Genomic DNA, 21055 nt, shown 5'->3' with positions numbered 1-21055 from the left:
ACTAGACCTGTGTGGAACCCCTCACCCCAACCTCTACCCCCTGGGTCTGGGAAGCACTAATATGAAATTCACAGTGCAAGGAGACACTGCTTTGGTTTGTTATCTCTGGCTAAAGCAATACCTCTTGTTCTGGGTCATCATCCAGAAGGTTAAAACTTTTTTTTACCACCCGTCCAGAAGCTGTAACAGTGAATAAGTTTTCATTCTATCATATGGAGAGAAATAAAAAGACATGACACGTTTTATTATATGCCGTCAAAGGCAAAACTGTAATAACAAGCTTAGTAAAACCAACCAGCCCTTTCTCAACAACCACAATTCTTTCCACAAATGAGAAAATTCTGATTCAGATTTTTGACCCTCTAGTTAGTAAAACTACTTTATTTATTTATTTATTTTTGAGTCGGAGTCTCACTCTGTTGCCCAGGCTGGAGTGCAGTGGCATGCCCATGGCCACCACAGCCTCAAACTGCTGGGCTCAGGCGATCCTTCTGCCTCAGCCCTTCTAGCTGGAACTACAGGCTCGCATCACCATGCCCAGCTGATTTTTTAATTTATGGTAGAGATGAGGTCTTGCCAAGTTGCCTAGGCTGGTCTCGAACACCTGGGATCAGGCAATCGTCTCACCTCCACCTCTCAAAGTGCTGGGATTACAGACATGAGCCACTGCACTCCACCAGTAAAACTACTTTATAAAGTTTTTAATTGATAAAATACCAGAATAGGCAAAAATAAATAAACTGATTAAAAGGGTATAGATTTGCTCCTTCATTTGCCTTTCTGACTTTTGCCTTAGTATATAGTACAGCAAACAAAAAGTGCTTTAGAAGTTTCCCTCCCCATGGTTTTCTTTGTGTTCTTAATTTACACACTAAAGGAAAAGTACCATCTGGAGTTAAAGTATGTGATATTTAAAAAGATTTATATATACTCCAATTAAACCTAAGTTTACACAATTAATTAGACCAAAAGGTTGTGTGTATAATAAAAACTTAAAAAGAAACCCAATAAGGCAACAAAAATAAACAAAAGACAAACTCAACACAATTAACTCTCTTCAAATTTCAAATGTAATGTATGTGGGGCTAAGACTGACTACCAATGTAGACAAAATGAACAGACTTGTATAGGGTTGTGCTGTTGTTTTCAGCCACACTCAAAGGCAAACATATTTGCATATTATATTCTTACATAAAAAGACAATGATATTTAAAGAATTTTAAAGTATTCCTAACTTACTTTGTTCTTGTCCCTGTTGGCCAAAATGACAAAATCTTCAGAGATCTGATGCTGAGAACTATTATTTTCTATTTCATTTAGCTTCAAAACTCTGAAAAGAGAAAAATGACTCTGAGAACCTAGGACTTCAAAACATCATCAAAGGCTGTTTAACTACTGAAATGAAACTCACCAAATAAAAATTATAGTAACAACACTGAGATAGCTCTCTTCTCCTTTCTTGATTAGTCTGCAATGCTAATGTCTGATCACTAAGTGTCCATAAACTCCTTAAAATTCATAAGTTTTATTAAACAGAAAAATACATGCATGATGACAATAGGTGCTATTGAAGTAGGCAATGAAGCAACCTGCTCAGGCCTAAGCCATCTTCCAAACTGGCTTAACAAAAGTTATTCTGAAAAACCTCATTGCTGCCATCCTCTAACAGGTGTTGACTGTTTCAGCATTAAAAATAGCATTATAACAGATATTTGAATTTTTATTTGTGAAGACAGAATGAGACATTGATGAAAAACACTTAATAAGAGAGATCTGGATCAGCAATTAAATTTGAACTAAGAGTTTTCATGATAGAGTAATATTTAAAAACTGCAATTGACAATTCTTTTTTCTTAGGACTAGTTATATGGAAAGATTTGAGTTTTCTGAGTACAAATGACCTCAAGAATTAAGCTTATTAAGCAAGAAAAAATAAAATAATTTGTTCACCACCCACACAAATCTGTTCACATCATTAACGAGTTTCAAAAACACAGTGTTTTCCAAGTTCCAAGTCTCAAATGCAGGCAAAGAGAACAGCACAGAAAAGCAGCTACTGTGGCCAAGAAGAGCTGGAGGCCTCAGAGTTGGCAGAGACAAAGAAATCAGATAATGTTTTAAATTACTTGATTAGTTATCTTACTGCCAATATTTAAAAGTGCCTATCTTTTAAAACCAGGCAAAAGGGCATACACTCTTTTTTTTTTTGTTTTTTGTTTTAGTAAAATGCTAAAGATTTATTTGTTCTGAAGAGAAACCAGAGCATAACACACACACCTTAAGGACATTATTTTCTCAAACTCAAACTAATATGAGTAGTAATAAACATTAAAAGAAAGGCTTACTGAAGCTGAACCACAGTTTAAGATATTTTGTAAAAGAATAATCTTATTTCATTAAATCCCTTCATCCTCCTTATACTTATAATGCACCCAAAGCGGCAGATTGATTATCATAGAGCATAAAGCGGCAGACATTTCCCTTTTTATTCAACAAATACTGAGAATCAGTTCCGTGCTGAGTACTATACGCAGTGCTGGGGCTTACAGGGCCAGCAAAACAGACTCTTGCCCTGCCATTATGGAGCTTATGATACCAAAGCTAGATATTTAAACAGATAATCATACAAATAATTAAGAAGCTCGAAGTGCTACAGAGGATGATTACACAGTGGATGCAATGAAAATATGATAGGCAAGTAAATCTTATAAAGGGTATCAGGGAAAGTCTCTATAAAAAAGTGCCTTTTAAGCTAGGCCATAAAATATGAATAAAAATCGGAAAGGAGAACAGGTAGGGGAAACAGACACCCAAGAAAGGGAACAGATCCTCAGCTTTCTGAAAAGACAGCATGACTAAAGTAAATTGAAAAGGAAGAGGGTCTTTCAGACCATGCAAACTACGTTGGTTTTTATTCCTAAGAGCAATGAAAAGCCATAAAAAAGGTTAAAGCAGTAGAATTCACTTGCTTAGGTTTTTGTATTTGTTCATTATCTTAAAAACCATTCTAGCTGCTGAGAAGAAAACAGACTTAGAGAGCGCAAGAGTGGATTCTAGGAGCCCTGTAAGTAGGCTATTACTGTAGTCTAAGCTAGTGATGACAGTGATCTGACCAAGACGATGATGGTGGCTAAGAACAGAAATAGATAGATTTAAGAAATATTCAGTAGCAAAATAAACTGGATTGACAGAATAGATGATGTGTACGTGCAAGTGAAGGCAGAAAAAGAGAATGCATGTGATTGTTTAAATGTACGTACGCTGATGAAAGACAAGTGGTAGGAAGATGTCAACAATGATTCCAGATTGCTGGCATGAGTTCAGATGAGAGGCTTGGGCTAGAACAGTATATAGGTTTCAGAGTTTTGTTGTACACATGATATATGAAGCCAAGGAAATACATAGAATCATATAGAAAGGCAATGTGGAGTAGGAAGAGAAGGGAGCCTAAGTCCTGACAGCATCTTACAATTGAAGTCTGGGTAGAGGAGGAAGAGTACAAAAGAATACTAAAAAAAGGCAGATAAAAGAGAGAGAAAAATATGCCGGAGAGGCCGAGTCCAGTGGCTCGCGCCTGTGATCCTAGCACTTTGGGAAGCCAAGGCAAGAGGACTGCCTGAGCCCAGGGGTTTGACACCAGCCTGGGCAACTTGCCGAGACTGCATCTCTACAGTAAATTTAAAAAAAAATTAGCTCGGCGTGGTGGCACACACCTGTAGTTCCAGCTACTTGGACGGCTGAGGCAGAAGAATCTCCTGAGCCCAGTAGGTCGAGGCTGCGGTTGCTATGAGTATGCCACTGCCACTCCACCCTGGGCGGCAAGAGTAAGACTCGGACTCAAAAAAAAAAAAAAAAAAACATCAGGAGAACTGTGGTGTCAGGGACACCAAATGAATAGAGTTTCAAGGAAGGAGAGGGCAACTTGTAGGAGATGTTGTGCTCTAAAAGCAAACAAAGTAAAATAAAGTTTACTTCAAACAATTCACTACCTTTCCTGAGTCAAAAATGTCTTTTAGAACAAAGACAAATCATTTTCTTTCTTAATCTAAGAGAATTAAGACCAGATGAGGAAGGGCCAATCTGTAATTTCCTTTTACTCATATATCATCCATCAAATAACTTATTCAAATGTAATATTCATAGTAATGATGAGGCCGAAAGAATAAAGTCAGGTTTTCTAGATTCTAGTATCTGAGGAAGCACACTATGACAAGCTAATTATCTCCATAACTAGCTCAATAGTCAGATGGCAAAAATAGAGATGACAATAAATGCAACCACAAGCTACTTTTAACTTCAGAGTGCTAATGAAGTTACTCACTTGACTTGATTTGGGCCAACGTGTATTATTCTACCAGAAGCATCAGGATGGAAATAGATCCAGTCAGATTCTAGAGAACAACACTCCATTTCTTGAATTCCATTTTTTGCCTGAAGTTGGGAAAAAATATTACAGGAAAATAAAATAATTTTAACAAATTTAACACCAGATCAATAGGAGGGCTGAATAAGGACACTCAAATTTGAGACACTCAGAACATTTAAATCCAGAAATTTCACGGATTTACTCTGTACCATACATTATACCTCACAAATAATAATAACAGTTATCATATCTCAAGTAACTATTTTGTGTCAGGAATTGGATGCTTTACAGTTACTAGTTCATTTGATCTTAATAACACTCAAAGCAAGTACTAAAACTGATACACAAAAAGAATACACCACTTGCCCAATGTTTAGAACATATTAAACTAGCAGATCTGATTCCAAAGTCCATGGACTTTCCATTATATAACTCCACCATAATTATGCACGTGCAGCTCCCCACAACTTCTTCCTCTTTTCCCCATCCCCAATAACCCATCAATCAGAAGAGTAGGTAAGAGAAAAATAAACATGAAACCAAACCTAAAGTCTCAGATATGGGTCATATAATAAATGTAAAATCCTAATTTCTGAGAAAATGATCTGAAATTGCCTAGAATTTAAGACAAGAGAGTCATTTCATTGCAGCATATTTAGACATTAAAGAAAAAAATCCTTCATCATGTTATCAAATGTACACAAATGTTTTGGAACTAATATCACAACATGGATATATTAATTTACTGGCTTTATATAAGACATTTAATTTCTTTAATTTCTCCAATGTAAAATGGAATATCATCTTTCCTATTAGACACTCATAGGAACAGAAGTGTTAACCAACAAAGCATATTTGTACATAAACATGAGTAGCAGAAAAAAATTAACTGAAGAGGTAGACTGGGTGTACATCATAAGTGCTTTGTATGCCACGATTTCCAAGATTTTGGAATTTAATAAATTGTATCAAATTAATGAATGAGTTTCAGTTTCTCAGGAATTTTTACACATATCTTAATTATTTCTAATAGGAATGGTGGTTTATTACATTTCACATAAGTTAATTAATGCAATTAAAAATCTTGGTTGTAACCACTGAAATGAATGTGTCCATGATAATATTAGCTCCAAATGCTTCTTTGTTTACTATAAAACATGTACATACTACACATACCTTTCTTTTTTTTTTTTTTTTTTTTTTTTTTAGTTAGAGTCTCACTCAGTCGCCCAGACTGGAGTGCAGTGGCCATTCCCGGCCACCGCAGCCTCGACCTGCTGGGCTCCGGCGATCCTTCCGCCTCAGCCTTCCGAGTAGCCGGAATTACAGGCATGTGCTACCACGCCCGGCTGATTTTTAGATTTATTGTAGAGATGAGGTCTCGCTGCCCAGGCGGGTCTCGAACCCGCGGGCTCAGGCAATCCACTCACCTCAGTCTCCCAAAGGCGCGGGATTACAGGCTGAGCCACCGAGCCCAGCTCACATACCTTTCTTTAGAATACCGTTCTCTTTATTATAATATCTAAATATAATGTGTAAAAAAATTATCTCTCTTTATGTTAAATACTAGGCAGCTTTATTACCAGTTTCTATAGTTTTTATTATCTGTTCAAATGCTAGATTTTAAAGCTCAGTTTCATAGAGAAAGGTATGAAACATTTTCTGAAATCTTAAGCTTGGCTGCTTATGTGTTTTGAGTTCTCTACTCTTCTGACTGACAGGTAGGGAGGCATGGGCATACGAACCATTAAGGCATTGTCATTACAACAAAACTGTCCAGCCAAAGGGTTGAAAACTTCCCCTGGATTTGGCAATTATTTGTGAATAGGCTGAAATACAGATTTGATTAAATGTTATAATCATTTATGATCAGAGAATATGTGATAGGCACACTTGATAGAGATGTAGAAGGCCATTATTTATATGTATGGTTATCCCTTGGTGTCCATGAGAGACTAATTCTAGGACCATTGTTGATAACAAAACCCAAGGATGCTAAGTTCCTTATATAAAATACTGCAGTATTTGCAATCAACCCTTGCATATCCTCCCATATACTTTAAATCATCTCTAGACTACTTATAATATCTAATACAATGTAAATATTTGTTATACTGCATTGTTTCAGGAATAACTACAAGGAAAAAGAATCTGTACATACTAAGTACAGATGCAACCATCCATTTTTTTCTAAATATTTTCAATCAGTGATTGATTGAAACCATGGATGCAGATAAAATGCATGGCTATGGAGGACTGACTGTGTGTGTGTGTGTGTGTGTGTGTGTGTGTGTGTGTGTGTGTGTGAAAGAATATGTACTGTCACTTTTTATAAAGAATATGTACTAAATGTCTAGAATGTGAACTGTGCAAGATCTTTCTTTTTTTTTTTCTGCTTGGTCAATGTTTATTGTCTTTATCTGAAAAATCCTCATAGAAAACTGGTTCAACTCTCGGCAGCCTGCTCCTGAGCTTTGAGGAAGCTCGCCTTCTTTTGAGCTACCCGATCTTTCTTATGGGCGAGGGACATTGTGGGAAGATTCCATCTCTTCTTCTTCACTTCTTTCTTGGGCTTCTTCTCATACACAGGATTCTCCCGTATAGCTGTGTGAGCTTTCTTGTACATCTCCTCCATCATGTCCGGAGTCACGCTGTTCTTTATGTACTGAGATCTTATTAAATGCAAAGTTAAGTGAAAAAGAGATGTGACAGGTCCTGATGGTTGAAGGATGTCCACTGGATGAGAGGTAAACAATCAAACCAAGACTTGTCACAGCTCCTAGATAGTTCTTTGTAAAACAGACTGTTTCTGGGATGGGCCAAAGAGTAAATCTCATTTATTTATAGAATAAGTACTTATGAGAAATTTACTTATAGATAAGCCAGACCTTAAGGACAAGGTCCCCTGTGAGGGGCAATGGTAGACTTGTGAGACTATTACTTCAGCTCTGCCTTCAGGAAGTTTTAGCTGTGTGGGGAGGATCAAGAGGTTGTTTTATTTCCTGATGCATATCTAATATACTTTACAAAAAATTAAACTAAGGCCTTTTTGTGGACATAATTGTATCCCCCCCAAATTTATATGTTGGACTCCTTGTTCTATAAGTAAATGAGAAAATGGAAGGGAAAATTCTCCTACAAAAGAAAACTAGAAGATCCTATACACACTATCCCCTGATGGCCATGACATCAAGGGAAGTTGAAAAAAAGGACTCAAGACTAATGTTGATCTTCAACATGGTGAAACGTGACCTGTAACACTAAAAGTCATAAGAGCCAACAGTGACTGATGAGCAAGATCTGGAAGAGATGGTTGTGGAATAAACTGAGCCTGCCTCAAAACAAAAAACAAGTTTACCTGATATATCAAGAGATTCCATAAATAAACTAAACTAACCAGCAATATAGAACAAAATAGAACCCCCATCCTCTATGGACTCACTTCTTTGCACTTACCACAATCACTGTACTTAATAAACTGCGTCTTATTTTTCTACATTTTTAAAAATGTTTGTTTTCTTTTGAGAGTATAAGGAACTTGAGGGAAGGGAATGTATGACACATGGTATGCTCTCAGTAAATATTTATTAAATGACAAACTAATTTTAAATCATACTTGAAAAGAGAAAGAAGAAAAGTGACTTCACAGGATAGAAATTTTACCATGTACCGTTTCTTCATACTCTGCCATAAATAACTTAAGGATATCCTTGAAAATTTCAAGTATTTCAATGCCTACACTGTATCCACTGGAGCTCTATCTAGTTCTGCTCTGGAAGGCAAACAGCAACAAACCACGGAGACACAGAATCAACAACACATTCCAACAGCAATTTCAGAGGCAGCCTGTAAATCTACCCACGATTCCCACTATGGAGCTTGAAAGATGTTTTGCATGTGTTCCCTTGCTAGGCGATTGGTAAGAAAAACTAAAAAATTATTGGTGCCCTACAAATTTTCAAATGTTAATGTTTTATTTACTTTATTTTATTTTTTATTTTTTGAGTTGAAGTCTCACTCTGTCGCCCAGACTGGAGGGCAGTAGCATGCTCATGGTCACTGCAGCCTCGACCTGCTGGGTTCAGGCGATCCTTCCACCTCAGCCTTCCAAGTAGCTGGAACTACAGGCATGTGCCACCACACCCAGCTAATTTTTTTATTTATTGTAGAGATAAGGTCTTGCCAATTTCCCAGGTTCGTCTCAAACCCCTGGACTCAGGCAGTCCTCTCACCTCCGCCTCCCAAAGTGCTGGGATTATAGGCTTGAGCCACTGTGCCTGGCTTCAAACATTAATGTTTTAAAATTTTTTGTGATATATACAAGTGTTTGCTATATTCTATATATTCTTCTATATTTTAAATTGTTCTCAAATTATTAAAGCAAATGAACGAAAAAGTAATTCTTAGGAATGTGGACCTACTAGAGAGGTAGAGAATAGAGAATTTCTGTTACAACTTTATAACTGTAAGATCTGATCACTTGTGATTTACCAGGGAGTTGTCTTTTAGGGCACAAATATGGAATACACCTTTCTGTTTCTTCTTATTAGGTGTAATGATGTAGTGCCAAGGATGGCCTCCAATCTGAAAAGCATTTTCCAGGGATGACACCTCAAAGAGCAGTGGCGGCATGTCTGCAGAGATGGAAAAAGGAATTTTTATTAGCTGCTGCTGTGTTCTGGTGACCTTGGACTATTCATTAACTGAATTCAACCTTTCTTTGCATGCATAATCTACAAATTTCCATTAATGAAAAATTACATGTTCAAGGACATAAAATACAATCAGGAAAGAGGCATACTGGTAAGAAAGCGAGTAGGAGATACATATTAGGCTATGAGCCAACTTTCTTGATATCCACGTTCAGTGTAAGTATGTGAGGACTGCAGGCAAGCAGAGATAAAAGTGGGCTGAAAGTGCTTACAATGGCAAAAAATGACAAAGTACACTTGATAAAAGCAGATGCCATTTACGAGCATCTGCTATAAAAAAGACGCTGGGTTAGATACTATTTCCAACTCATAATAATCCTACAAGGTAATTAGGTTGAGCAATTCCTCCAGATGTGAGGAAGAGATCTTCCATATCCTAGACTAACAGGTATAATCAGGAAAATAAGAATTCAAAACAGAAAAAACAGACCAGGCATGGTGGCTCATGCCTGAACTCCCAGCTATTTTGGAGGCTGAGGTGGGAGGATCACTTGAGCCCAGGAGTTTAAGGTTATAGTGAGCTATGGTCACATCACTGTACTCCAGCCTGGGCAACAAAGCAATACTCTGTCTCTGAAAAGCAACTAAAACAAAACAAATTTTAAAAATCAGTGAAAATAGATATACTTAAAAAGAAATACTTTTCCCAGTAGTTACTAAAGACCAAAAGTAGCAATAAGACTCTGCCCATAACTTCAATGTGCCTGCTAACCCTCCCAAGAGCCCAAATTTTGATCTTTAATACTGATCTCAATGAAAAAGACTTAGAGGTTCTCAGAAAGTAGCTGATTCCATGTCTTATGGTAAGAAAATTTAACGATGAATGTCAACCATCCTGTTGTTGCTAGAAAGCAAGGATGTTTACAAAGATATCAGTGTTAAAAGAGTAGGAGAGCCAGCAAAAGATCTTCTACTGACTAGACTGTGAAAAAAGAAGCCTTGAAAATAAGATGAAAATTATAATTAATTAAAATATTTTGAGTCTGTGAAAGGTCAAACAATAATACTTCAAAAGACGGTTTTAACATAAAGTATACTAAAAGGGCAATATCTATAACACAATGATTTTTCTATAATTTTAAAAAATAGAGGATAATTAACCTTATATATTTCTTCTATTAATACTAAATAAAAGTTTGGTTAAAAAAATTTCAATATATGTTAAGTAAAATTACAAGGTACCAGACAGAGTATAAAATATACTACATTTGTTGTAAGAAAGAGGATAATATTTAAAGTATACAGACACACATGTGCTTATTTTTACAAAAAAGAAACAATAGCTGGGTATGGTGGTACATGCCTGTAATCCCAGCACTCTGGGAGGCAGAAGAGAAAGGACTGCCTGAGCCCAGGGTTTTGAGACCAGTTTGGACAACTTGGCAAGACCTTGTCTGTACAATAAAAAAAAAAAAAAAAAAATTAACCAGGCAAGGTGGCACACACCTGTAGTGTCAGGTACTTGGAAAGCTGAGGCAGAAGGATCACCTGAGCCCAGCAGGTTGAGGCTGCAGTAACTGTGTACGTGTCACTGCACTCCGGCCTGGGCAACAAAGGGAGACCCAGACTCAAAAACAAAACAAACAAACAAAAACAAAAAACAACAACAAAAAAGGCAAGAAAACAAGAAATGAAAAATAATGGTTACTAATGGGAGCAGGGAAGTAAGATGGAAAGAATAGGCTTGAAAGTAAAATTTCTTAGAGTATATCATTTTGTATAGTTTGACCTTTCAATACATACACATTTCACAACTTCATGAATAAAATCAAAAGTCTGGCTGTGGTGGCTCATGCCTGTAGTCCCAGCACTTTGGGAGGCAGAGGTGACAGGACTGCTTGTGCCCAGGAGTTCAATATCAACCTAGGCAACATAACAAGACCTTGTCTTTACAAAAAAAATTTAAAAATCAGCTGGGTGCCACTGCATGCCTGTAGTCCCAGCCACCTGGGAGGCTGAGGAGAGTTGTGATTGGGCCACTGCACACCAAACTGGGCAACAGAGTGAGACCCTGACTAAATAAATAAATAAAAAGGAAAAAAACAAACCCCAAAACTGAGAATAAACTGAAATAAATGAACCTAAGTATATCACACTGGTAACCTAGCCCTATAGAAAAATGATTTCAAATCACTTTTGAACATATTACTCTGTGTATACTTTTACTGGGCTGTATACTATGGAAAAAAAAAAACTGCAGAGAAATTTTAATCTTCACTTCATAGATTAGTTTTTAGTAGTAACATTAGTACTGTTATTTTAAGACTATCACATGTATTTTGTAGAGTAAAGTTTTATTAGAAATAAAGAAGTTCAGTGTGAAGCTGGGCTCGGTGGCTCAGCCTGTAATCCCACGCTTTGGGAGGCAGAGGTGAGTGGATTGCCTGAGCCCGCGGGTTTGAGACCCGCCTGGGCAACTTGGCGAGACCTCACCCCTACAATAAATCAAAAATTAGCCGAGCGTGGTAGCACGCGCCTGTAGTTCCAGCTACTTGGGAGGCTGAGGCGGAAGGATCACTGAGCCCAGCAGGTTGAAGCTGCAGTGGCCGCTCCCGGCCACTGCACTCTAGTCTGGGTGACAGAGTGAGACTCCAACTCAAAAATAAAAAAACAGAAAACGAAGTTCAGTGTGACTTAAAAGAAATACAAATATAAAATTAAAAAATGGTCAAATTTAGAAAAATGAAAATGAATAAATTTGTGTTTTAATGTTATTTCCTAGCATTGTTCATTGAAAGGAACTAAAAGCAAAGACACCCTTGTGGCAAACACAACTAGATCTTGGTCTCTGTTGTGGGTTGCCCTGTGTCCCCTCAAAATCTTGACCCCGTAGTTGAAGTCCTAACCTCAGTACCTGTGAATGTGACTTTATTTGGAACTAGGGTCTTTGCAGATATAATTGAGTTAAGATGAACTCATAGTGAATAAGAGTAGGATCCAAATGCAATGACTGGTATGCTTATAAGGAGAGAGAGATATGAAGGCACAGAGGGAGAAAGACCACGTTGTGCGGCCACAAGTCAAAGAACATCAAGGATTGCGGCGACCACCAGACACTACATGAGGAAAGGAAGCGATCTTTCCTAGCACCTTCAGAGAGAGACTGGCTCTGCCCACACCTTAATTTTGGACTTCTAGCCTCTAGAACTGCGAGAATAATGGCACCACTTTGGAAAACTCTTTTAAAAATAACCCATTTTAGTTACCACCAGAGACTAGTTTTAAAATTCTTAACAGATTCCTACTAGTGTATTTGTATTGAATATAGGGGGTATTACTGGGGCCTTATTTTCATAAAACTGCCCAATTCAGTTTGCTCAAGGCACCTAAAAACTTGAGTGATTTAAAAATATATTTATTTTGAACTTTGAGGATAGCTTGATTGGTTATAATGAATTCTCAGTAATTTTTATAATTTGTCACTTACTACTAAAAAGAGCATTCCTTTCCTTTTTATAACAATTATATTCTTTCATTTCTATTTCTTGTTCTATTAATGACACAATGTTAAATAAAAATGATAGAAGAAATTCTTATGCCGGGCACAGTGGCTCATACCTATAATCCCAGCACTTTGGGAGGCCGAGGTGAGAGGATTGCTTGAGGCCATGGGTTCAAGATCAGCCTGGGCAACAGAGTGAGACTCTGACTCAAAAAAAAAAAAATTCTTATTATTCGGCCTATATCAGAAAAACCTTTGGCATTTCACCTAAAAACTTAATGCTTATTGTTGGAAATAAAGAGAATGTCCTCAACATGATAAGGAATGACTCTGAATAAACTAAGAACAAAGCTAAACAGATACTAGGATAATAAAATATATTTTTTATTTTAATTTACTCAAGTGATTTTTGTATCTAGTAAATTTGCAAACATTAAACCATTCCTTGATCCCTGAGATGAACTCCAAACGGTCATGATATATGTATTGTAATGTACACTGCTGGATTTGAGTTATGATTGACTTCTCTTAATAGTTGAATTTGATAAGCTAGTCAAATACAGAACATTTTTGCTATATAGAATTATGTATAATTTTCTCTTTATAGTGCTTTGTCAGTCTTTAAGTATACAGGGAGTTCTGTGTCTAGCTCTGTCTGTGTTCAGATAGCAAGGTAATAATATTTTCCTTGGAAAACACCTTTCTTAGAGATGGGTAAGTTTCGCAGAATTGCAAAATATTAAATTGTAAGAGAGCTAAGATGGTATCATTTGCTGCAACTCATCATTTTGCAGATAAGAAAACAAAGGATCAGAAAGGCAAAGTGACTTGTCAAAGGACTCTGGCCAAGCAAGGCCCAGCATCCCTAGACCTTTGGTTCAATGAACAACTGATAGACTTTTACTGACACTTAATCAATAGCAAGGAATATAACACATAGGAGTAAAATGAATTGTTTATAAATAAATGAATAAAACATTTGGATGATTATAATTAATAACTATTTGTATGACCATTTATTTTTTAAGGTGAAAATATACTATAGAGTAGCCATACCTGTGATTTTAATATTACAAGGAATGCCAAAAGGAGCCTCTCCTACAGTTCCAGTAGTCCCACCCCATCTGCATGCACACCCTAAGTCAAGTTTCTGTTGCATGAACTAAAAACAAAACAAAACAAAAATGGTGGCTTTAGCACCTACTTATTTGCTGTCTGGAAAGAAAAAAATAAAATAAAATTCACATGTATATGACAAGGAAAATGTCTTTATTCAAGGACCTTTCTGTTTATCTTCCCCACCCCTGTTTTAAAGTTACTTTGTCTTTGCATTTCTACAGTTTTTTTTAGATGAAATCTACACAAGTGCCTTGCTCTAAAAGCATCTCATTAAAAAAAAAAATCCACACTTCAGTCCAAATCTTGTGCTAATTATAATATGGCAAATTTCAGTGTTCTCTACCTGTTCAGTGATGGCCTGGAAGCTATAGAGTCTGACCAGTCCTGAGCTGTACATCACAATCAGTATGCCATGAGACAAGGTAGCATCTGTAATGTTCCCGAAAATCTGGAGGAAAAGGCAGATATCACCTGAGAAAAGATCAGAAGGCCAACCCTCTGAGTGTTGACAGTGGTTTGTACTCTTGCTTAATATTCAGGTCACCACCACAACAGGGCTGCCTAGCATTAAAACAATTAGAATTTAGCAACTTGAGGCCAGGGTATTAATAGGGGTGAGTATTAAGTCACTGGATTCTCAGACTGGAGCACTAACGGAAGTATGGCACATACCACTCAAAATGAAGCACCAGCATTTATCTGCTTCACAGCTTTGTCAATATCTATTAATGACAAATCTTATTCTTCACGAACATCAGGATACACCAAGGCTATGTAATTCTAAATGAATATTTAATTTCCCATGTGTATCCTGCCAGGGACTCATTCTTTACGCTAAAATGTTCTTCATAAAGAGACAAATTTTTAGCTCATTAGAGGTGAAAAGATTAGATCCAGGGCAGTGATTATAAGAGAAACAGCCAAGTACAGAATTTTATCATTGCCTTGTTCTTTAAATCTCTAACACTGTCTGATTTTTTAGTCATCTAAAAACCAAACATCATAAAGACCAAACACCTATAAAGATATATAGCCTAGCTGACTTTGAATAAGGCTTTGCCTCCTTGTTTGTTCCCTTTCCTCTTTTGTTTTATGTACAGCATCCTGACCTGGTTCTCCATATATCTCTGATAAAGAACTTTATTCTGTGCCTGTTTTAATATGTAGCAAAAGCCAATATAGGTAAATATTCAGAACAATGAAAGAACAATTAGAAGTAAAGTGAAAATCTGTTTAATTTCTACTCAAGATAGATTACTTAGTGAAGTTTTATCACTTCAATAAATAGCTCAAAGAATATTCTGAGGCTGGCCCCTGGATAGTCTTATTACGCATAAGTAAAAGATGTACTTCAATCCCAAGTAAGCATAACCAAAAACAAATCCCTCAAATAATTACCTTGGAAATATAGGAGTAAATAGAAATAATTTATGGCTTTGCTAAGTGTTCATTCTTATTGTAGATTATAATAAGCACACATAATTACTTAATCCACAAGCACAAAGAGAACAAATTATGAATTGTACTTTTTTGTCATCTCTTAGAAGGTTAATAATTGTTTACTTTGATGATAACTAGCTCAAGACTTTCTAATTCACTGATCCTTGTTTCTCACTTTGAAAGGGGGGATTTGTGTAATTCAAACATATTTTTAAATAATGAGTGCTATAATAAAGTAGCTACCCTATTTAAAAAATTGGTTTATACTTTGGAGTCAAATCTAGGTTCACATTCTAGCTCTTCTACATACTACCTTTAATAATAGCTGCTTAACTTCTTTTTTTTTTAAATTGTTTTTAGAGACAGTGTCTCCCTATGTTACCCAGACTGGACACGGACTCCTGGATTCAAGCCATCCTCTCGCCTCAGCTTCTCTATTAGCTGGGAATACTGTTAAGTTCTTAATTAAGTCAATTATATATTATAATACAACAGTAGATTCAAAGCACATGGCAAGAAATAAACAATTAATGATAATTAATAGTATTCTCTAGCCATTTTGCAGGTTAGCATATTATGATCACTAATGGAAAATTTCAATATTCACCTTGTCTGCTAATGAACATTTGTGGACTCTCAAGATGTTATCCTCTATAATACTCCAAAGACTAGCAGAATAGCTCATATATAGGCCAGGAGCAGTGGCTTACACCTATAATCCTATCACTTTGGAAGGCCAAGGTGAGAGGACTGCCTGAGGCCACAGGTTTGAGACCAACCTGGGTAACTTGGTGAGACCTCATCTCTATAATAAACAAAAAATTAGCCAGGCATGGTGGCACATAACTGTAGTTCCAGCTACTTGGAAGGCTGAGGCAGAAGGAGCGCCTAAGCCTGGTAGGTCGAGGCTGTGGTGGCCATAAGGTGCCACTGCACTCCAGCCTGGGTGACAGAGTGAGACTCCGAATCAAAAAAAAAAATATATATATATATATATATATGTATATATAAAAGTAACTATTCTCCTTGAGTAAGTAACAATTGGCTGGGCACGGTGGCTCAACCTGTAATCCCAGCACTTTGGGAGGCTGAGGCGAGAGGATTGCCTGAGCCTTGGGTTCAAGACCAGCCTGGGCAAATTGGTGAGACCTTGTGTCTACAATAAATCATAAAAACTAGCCAGGTGTAGTGGCATGTGTCTGTAGTTCCAGCTACTTAGAAGGCTGAGGCGGAAGGATCACCTAAGCCCAGAAGGTCGAGGCTGCGGTTGCCGGGAGCATGCCACTGCACCCCAGCCTGGGCAACAAGAGTGAGTCTCCAACTCAAGAAAAAAAGAAAAGTAGGCTATTGATTCTTTTACTCAAAGGAAATTTACCCCTTCTTTCTTCCCATGTAACTGCTCCATGAATCAAGAACAATGGCAACAACAATAAAACCTAAAACTGAATGAGTTGGAAAAAACAATACATATTTGATTATAATGCTTGTTTATATATCATAAAGCAAGTTTTAGAACTATATTTTGCAATTAAAATGAGACATTTTGCTGTAACTTTCCACTTTTCTTTAATGATAACTTTAATAAGTTTTGGGATATTCCCTCTGAAAAAAATACCTTAGTCATTTCATAATTTTATAAAAAGATAGTTTGTTAATGACCACAGGTATCCAACACTGTCCACTTGAGAGGCAAACAAAAATGCATAAAGATGAAAGGGATAATTAGGCTTTCTTGTCAATGTTCAAGTTAAATGTTCTTATGTATTCTGTTATGAAATAAACCAGGCCAATGAACCTTTTTAGTCAGGGGAACATTCCCGATCAAAACATCTAATAAATAACTAAATGATGACATTATATCTTATTGTCAATAAAATTAATATTGTAATTAAATAAGAAATGAGTTCTTACCTTTTTGTTGATTTCTAGAATCCCTACAAGTGAAAAAGGTAGAACTCGAAACACTGCAAGGTACAGCAAAACAGGTTGTTGAATGCCTGCCTAGAAGGAAAGACTAAAATTACAGGCAGCTCTCAAAAGTACTTCAGAAACACTCTGCTTTCATGAGTTGAAAACATTCATCTGTCCCAGCATGCAGTTATGCAGATGTTTATCTGTCTAGATTGCAGAGTTACTTAAACAGGAAGGCAAACATATTCAAAATATGTCCACTAAACCCCCAGCCCTTCAGACATACACATGCACATACAAACACATAAATATCTACAAAAGTAAATATAACAGTAAACATTTCTTAGTAACAGAATACTATGCATTTATACTGTACACTGGAGTTTTAACAATAAAAGCCTAACTGAAAGACACATAGTTATCAGGGTCATATCATCCGAAAGCAGTGCTGCACTGACATATCTATATGAAATGAGAATAAATATCAACAACGAAAGCTTGAGTGACTTCTTTGCTTGAAGAGGACGGAGCCCTTATTTTGAAGAACAAAGTCCAGTCAATTTCTTTCCACTATGAAATATAAAATAATCCTTTTTACTTCCCCAGTGAGGGCTCGAAGGAAAATTTCCTAAATTTGTGGTAGGTAAAGCTTTCTGACCATCACAGCCAGTCTCTGCTTCAATAGAACCTTTAAGCCTGGGGCATCAAAACTACCATAACTAAAAGTCAAAAAGTAAACAAACAACAAACAAAACATAGACTGTACTGATTAAAGGACAAAAGAATTTCCCTTCACTAGGTCCAGTAGCTAACGTCTATATCCCAACATTTTGGGAAGCTGAGGTAGGAAGAGTGCTTGAGGTGAGGAGTTTAAGATCACCTTGGGCAATATAGCAAGACTTCATCTCTAGAGAACATTTTTTTTGAAAATTAGCCAGGGCTGGGTTCGGTGGCTCAGCCTGCAATCCCAACACTTTGGGAGGCCGAGGCGAGTGGACTGCCAGAACCTACAGGTTCGAGACCAGCCCAAGCAACTTGGCAAGACCTCTCTCTACAATAAATAAAAAATCAGCTGGGCATAGAAGCCCGTGTCTGTAGTTCCGGCTACTTGGAAGGCTGAGGCGGAAGGATCGCCGGAGCCAAGCAGGTCAATGCCGGGGTGGCCATGAGCGTGCCACTGCACTCCAGCCTGGGGAATAGAGTGAGACTCCAAATTAAAAAAAAAATTAGCCAGGTATAGTGACATGCACTGTAGTCCCAACTACTCAGGAAGCTGAGGCAGAAGGCTCACCTGAGCCCAGGACATTGAGGCTGTGGTGAGCTGTGATTGTGCCACTATACTCCAGCCTGGGCGACAGAGGAAAACTCCAACTCAAAACAGAACAAACAAACAAAACCAAAGATTCTCCCTTTGAAAGGGATACATTTTTATTGAATAAAGATCTTCAAGGTGCAAATGAGACTCTCTCTCTGTTTCCAAGACCTAAAGGAAAGGTATAGTTTATATGTCCCAACCAATAGCTACTGTTGTTGGCTGGAGATTGTGGAAAAACAGTCTAGAATACAGAAATACTGCCACTTTTTATTAACATTATCAGATGATGGCAAATGAAGAATACTAATAGATAATACTGTCTAGAATTAAACTTAAATTCTTTCTCTTTAGTAATTAAAAAAATTTTTTTTGATACAGGGTCTCATTCTGTTGCCTGGGCTGGTATGCAATGGCATGATAATAGCTTAATACAGCCTTGAACAAAATTTAAATTCTTTTTTTTTTTTTTTTGAAAGCAGAACTCATTGAGAGGACAGGAAAGCTCCCACAGTGGGAGGGGACCCGAGGGGGTTGCCCAAATGGAATTTAAATTGTTAAAAAGGAACATTAGATAAGATACTTTAGAATTCTCATAAAATGTTTTGCTGCTTTGTTATATATTATTTCGCTTTTGTGAACTTTCCAAGGTGCAGAGGGCAGTATAGTGAGAGTATAAGGAGAGAAGTATTAATAAGAGAGAGACAACATCTCATTTTCTTAGATTGTCACACTCAGTAAATCAGGAAAAGGGTGAGGAGGATCAAATGAAAGGCACGCAGTTACATTATTCATGTGACTGGGCAGGATGTAGGAAAGAGGTAGAAAAAGTATTTAGATAGCCATGATAAAAAGTAAGTAGAAATAGCCAACAAGTAGTTTACTTGGTTTTAGTGGGATACAGAAAGATCAGACAAGGGAGAATAGAGTAGAATGAAAAGCAGAGTTTACTGGCCCAGAGTGGAGGAGACTACACTGGAGGGTTGACAAGAGAATGAATGCTTAATGTGGTTACCTAAATAAGGTAAAATTAGAGGAACTACTTATTAAAAAAGAAAAAAAGCACCAAGAACTCTATACAAACTTATTAAAAAAGAAAAAAAGCACCAAGAACTCTATATAAACTTATTAAAAAAGAAAAAAAGCACCAAGAACGCTATACAAACTTTGTCTGCCACTGCATGTTACAGAAATTTCAAGAAGGGGTAGCATGGTGTAGTGTGTAAGAGCCAAGACTCTGAAACCAGACTGAGTTTGAGTCTAGGTTCTATCCACTCATCAGCACTACGACCTTGGGTAAATTACTTGGCTTCTCTGGGGTTCAGTATCTTCATCTGTACAATGGGATAATAATACTCTTTACCATAAGGAATGTACTGAAGATTAAATGAGTTAATACAGGTAAAGGACTCAGAACAGTGCTTGGCTGTTTTACAATCAAAATACTAATGAGAAAAAGCAAAGTAGTCAAAATTAAAACTGAGAAAGAACTAGAATACAAATTCTGCCAAGAAGAGTCAGAAAATAAGTATTTGTTTTTACTAGATGTCCTAGGGTATAAAGAAATAACAAACCTCTAAGAGTGGTCTATATCTATTTTTTTTAAATGCTCAATAAATACTTTCTATAATATTTCCCCATAAGTCACCTTCAGAAACAATAATTTTCTTAATATTAATTTCTAGGTTTTGTAAAGAGTCTAGGCTCTTGGGTAATTCTTTAAAGAAAAGAGAGAGGGGCAACATCCTCGGGTCCCCTCCCACTGTGGGAGCTTTCCTGTCCTTTCAATAAATTCTGCTTTCAAAAAAAAAAAAAAAGAGAGAAAGAGAGAAGAAAAATATCTTAGCATGCTTCAGGGAAAAAAATCTACCTACCAACTTTTACAGTATGCTTCAAATATCAAAGATCATTAGCTCTCTCATAATAAATTTGCAGACAAATTCCTACTGATATAAATTCTTCATTTTATTGAATGTCTAAAGATGTATACCTGCCGGGCCACTGCTGAGCCTTTGTTCTGAGCTGACTTGACTGCAATGATTTCTTGAGGAGTATCCCAGCTCAAGTATCTTTTAAAAGAATGAAGAGAAGTTTATTCATTTGGACCAGTCTCCTTATACTTAAAACATCACAGATATTTTATAAATAAACACATTTTAGTTATTTAAATTGTAGAAGCAAAATGATCTACTTTAAAAAACAAATATACAGCTAAAAAATGTCATCTATATCCCTGTATAGATATATCTCTACTTTAAAATATATAAATATTAAACATTTTAGTCTTTCTAGAGTATTGGATAAAAATGGTTTTTAATCTAAGAGTATCCAAACTTAGAAAACAAAATAACTGTATCTATTTTAAAATGGAAGTTACAAAAAACATGAAAAAGGTTATTGCCACAATTCCCATGAGCATATTTACTCCAAAAATTTATGACTAATTTATTAAAATAATAGTTAAAATAACAGTTCTTGAATTGCACTAGGCAGATGATTTAACTAAAACAGACTTGTCTTCAGGAAAACCTACCATAAAGTGTATTCTACATAAAAAAATTAAAAATATCATCTGTAGAAAAGATAACGGAATTTTTTTCAAAGTTTATTCCCAACTATTATAGGTTGGTTACTTATTAGGGATACAAATATAAGTGATAAAGGATCTCTATCCTCAGATCTTCAAATGTAGTCATAAGAGGAAAACAAGAAAGTAGGTTTATAAATTAAGATCTGGGTATGGACTGCAAAAC

The 21055-nt window shown here is 36.5% G+C and overlaps 1 protein-coding gene across 2 annotated transcripts in view; it reads right to left on the bottom strand.

The window, feature by feature from the left end:
- The window catches only part of DCAF17 (DDB1 and CUL4 associated factor 17), a 40432-nt gene that overhangs the window by 4610 nt on the left and 14767 nt on the right, over positions 1-21055 (bottom strand). Inside the window, exons 5-12 of one of the 2 annotated variants that reach the window (XM_008070397.2) lie at positions 20293-20371; positions 16991-17080; positions 13983-14087; positions 13577-13682; positions 8858-9000; positions 4322-4431; positions 1240-1330; positions 122-205 (exon numbers count right to left, since the gene is read on the bottom strand). In XM_008070397.2, the coding sequence (XP_008068588.1) occupies positions 122-205; positions 1240-1330; positions 4322-4431; positions 8858-9000; positions 13577-13682; positions 13983-14087; positions 16991-17080; positions 20293-20371 (808 nt within the window). The remainder of the gene's footprint in view (positions 1-121; positions 206-1239; positions 1331-4321; positions 4432-8857; positions 9001-13576; positions 13683-13982; positions 14088-16990; positions 17081-20292; positions 20372-21055) is intronic. The other variant, XM_008070398.2, reaches the window with a different exon arrangement.

The sequence above is a fragment of the Carlito syrichta genome, unplaced genomic scaffold (genome assembly GCF_000164805.1).
Source record: "Carlito syrichta isolate Samal-C Ts95f unplaced genomic scaffold, Tarsius_syrichta-2.0.1 Scaffold313382, whole genome shotgun sequence".
NCBI lineage: Eukaryota > Metazoa > Chordata > Mammalia > Primates > Tarsiidae > Carlito > Carlito syrichta.
This window is presented reverse-complemented; position numbering and strand designations above follow the sequence as displayed.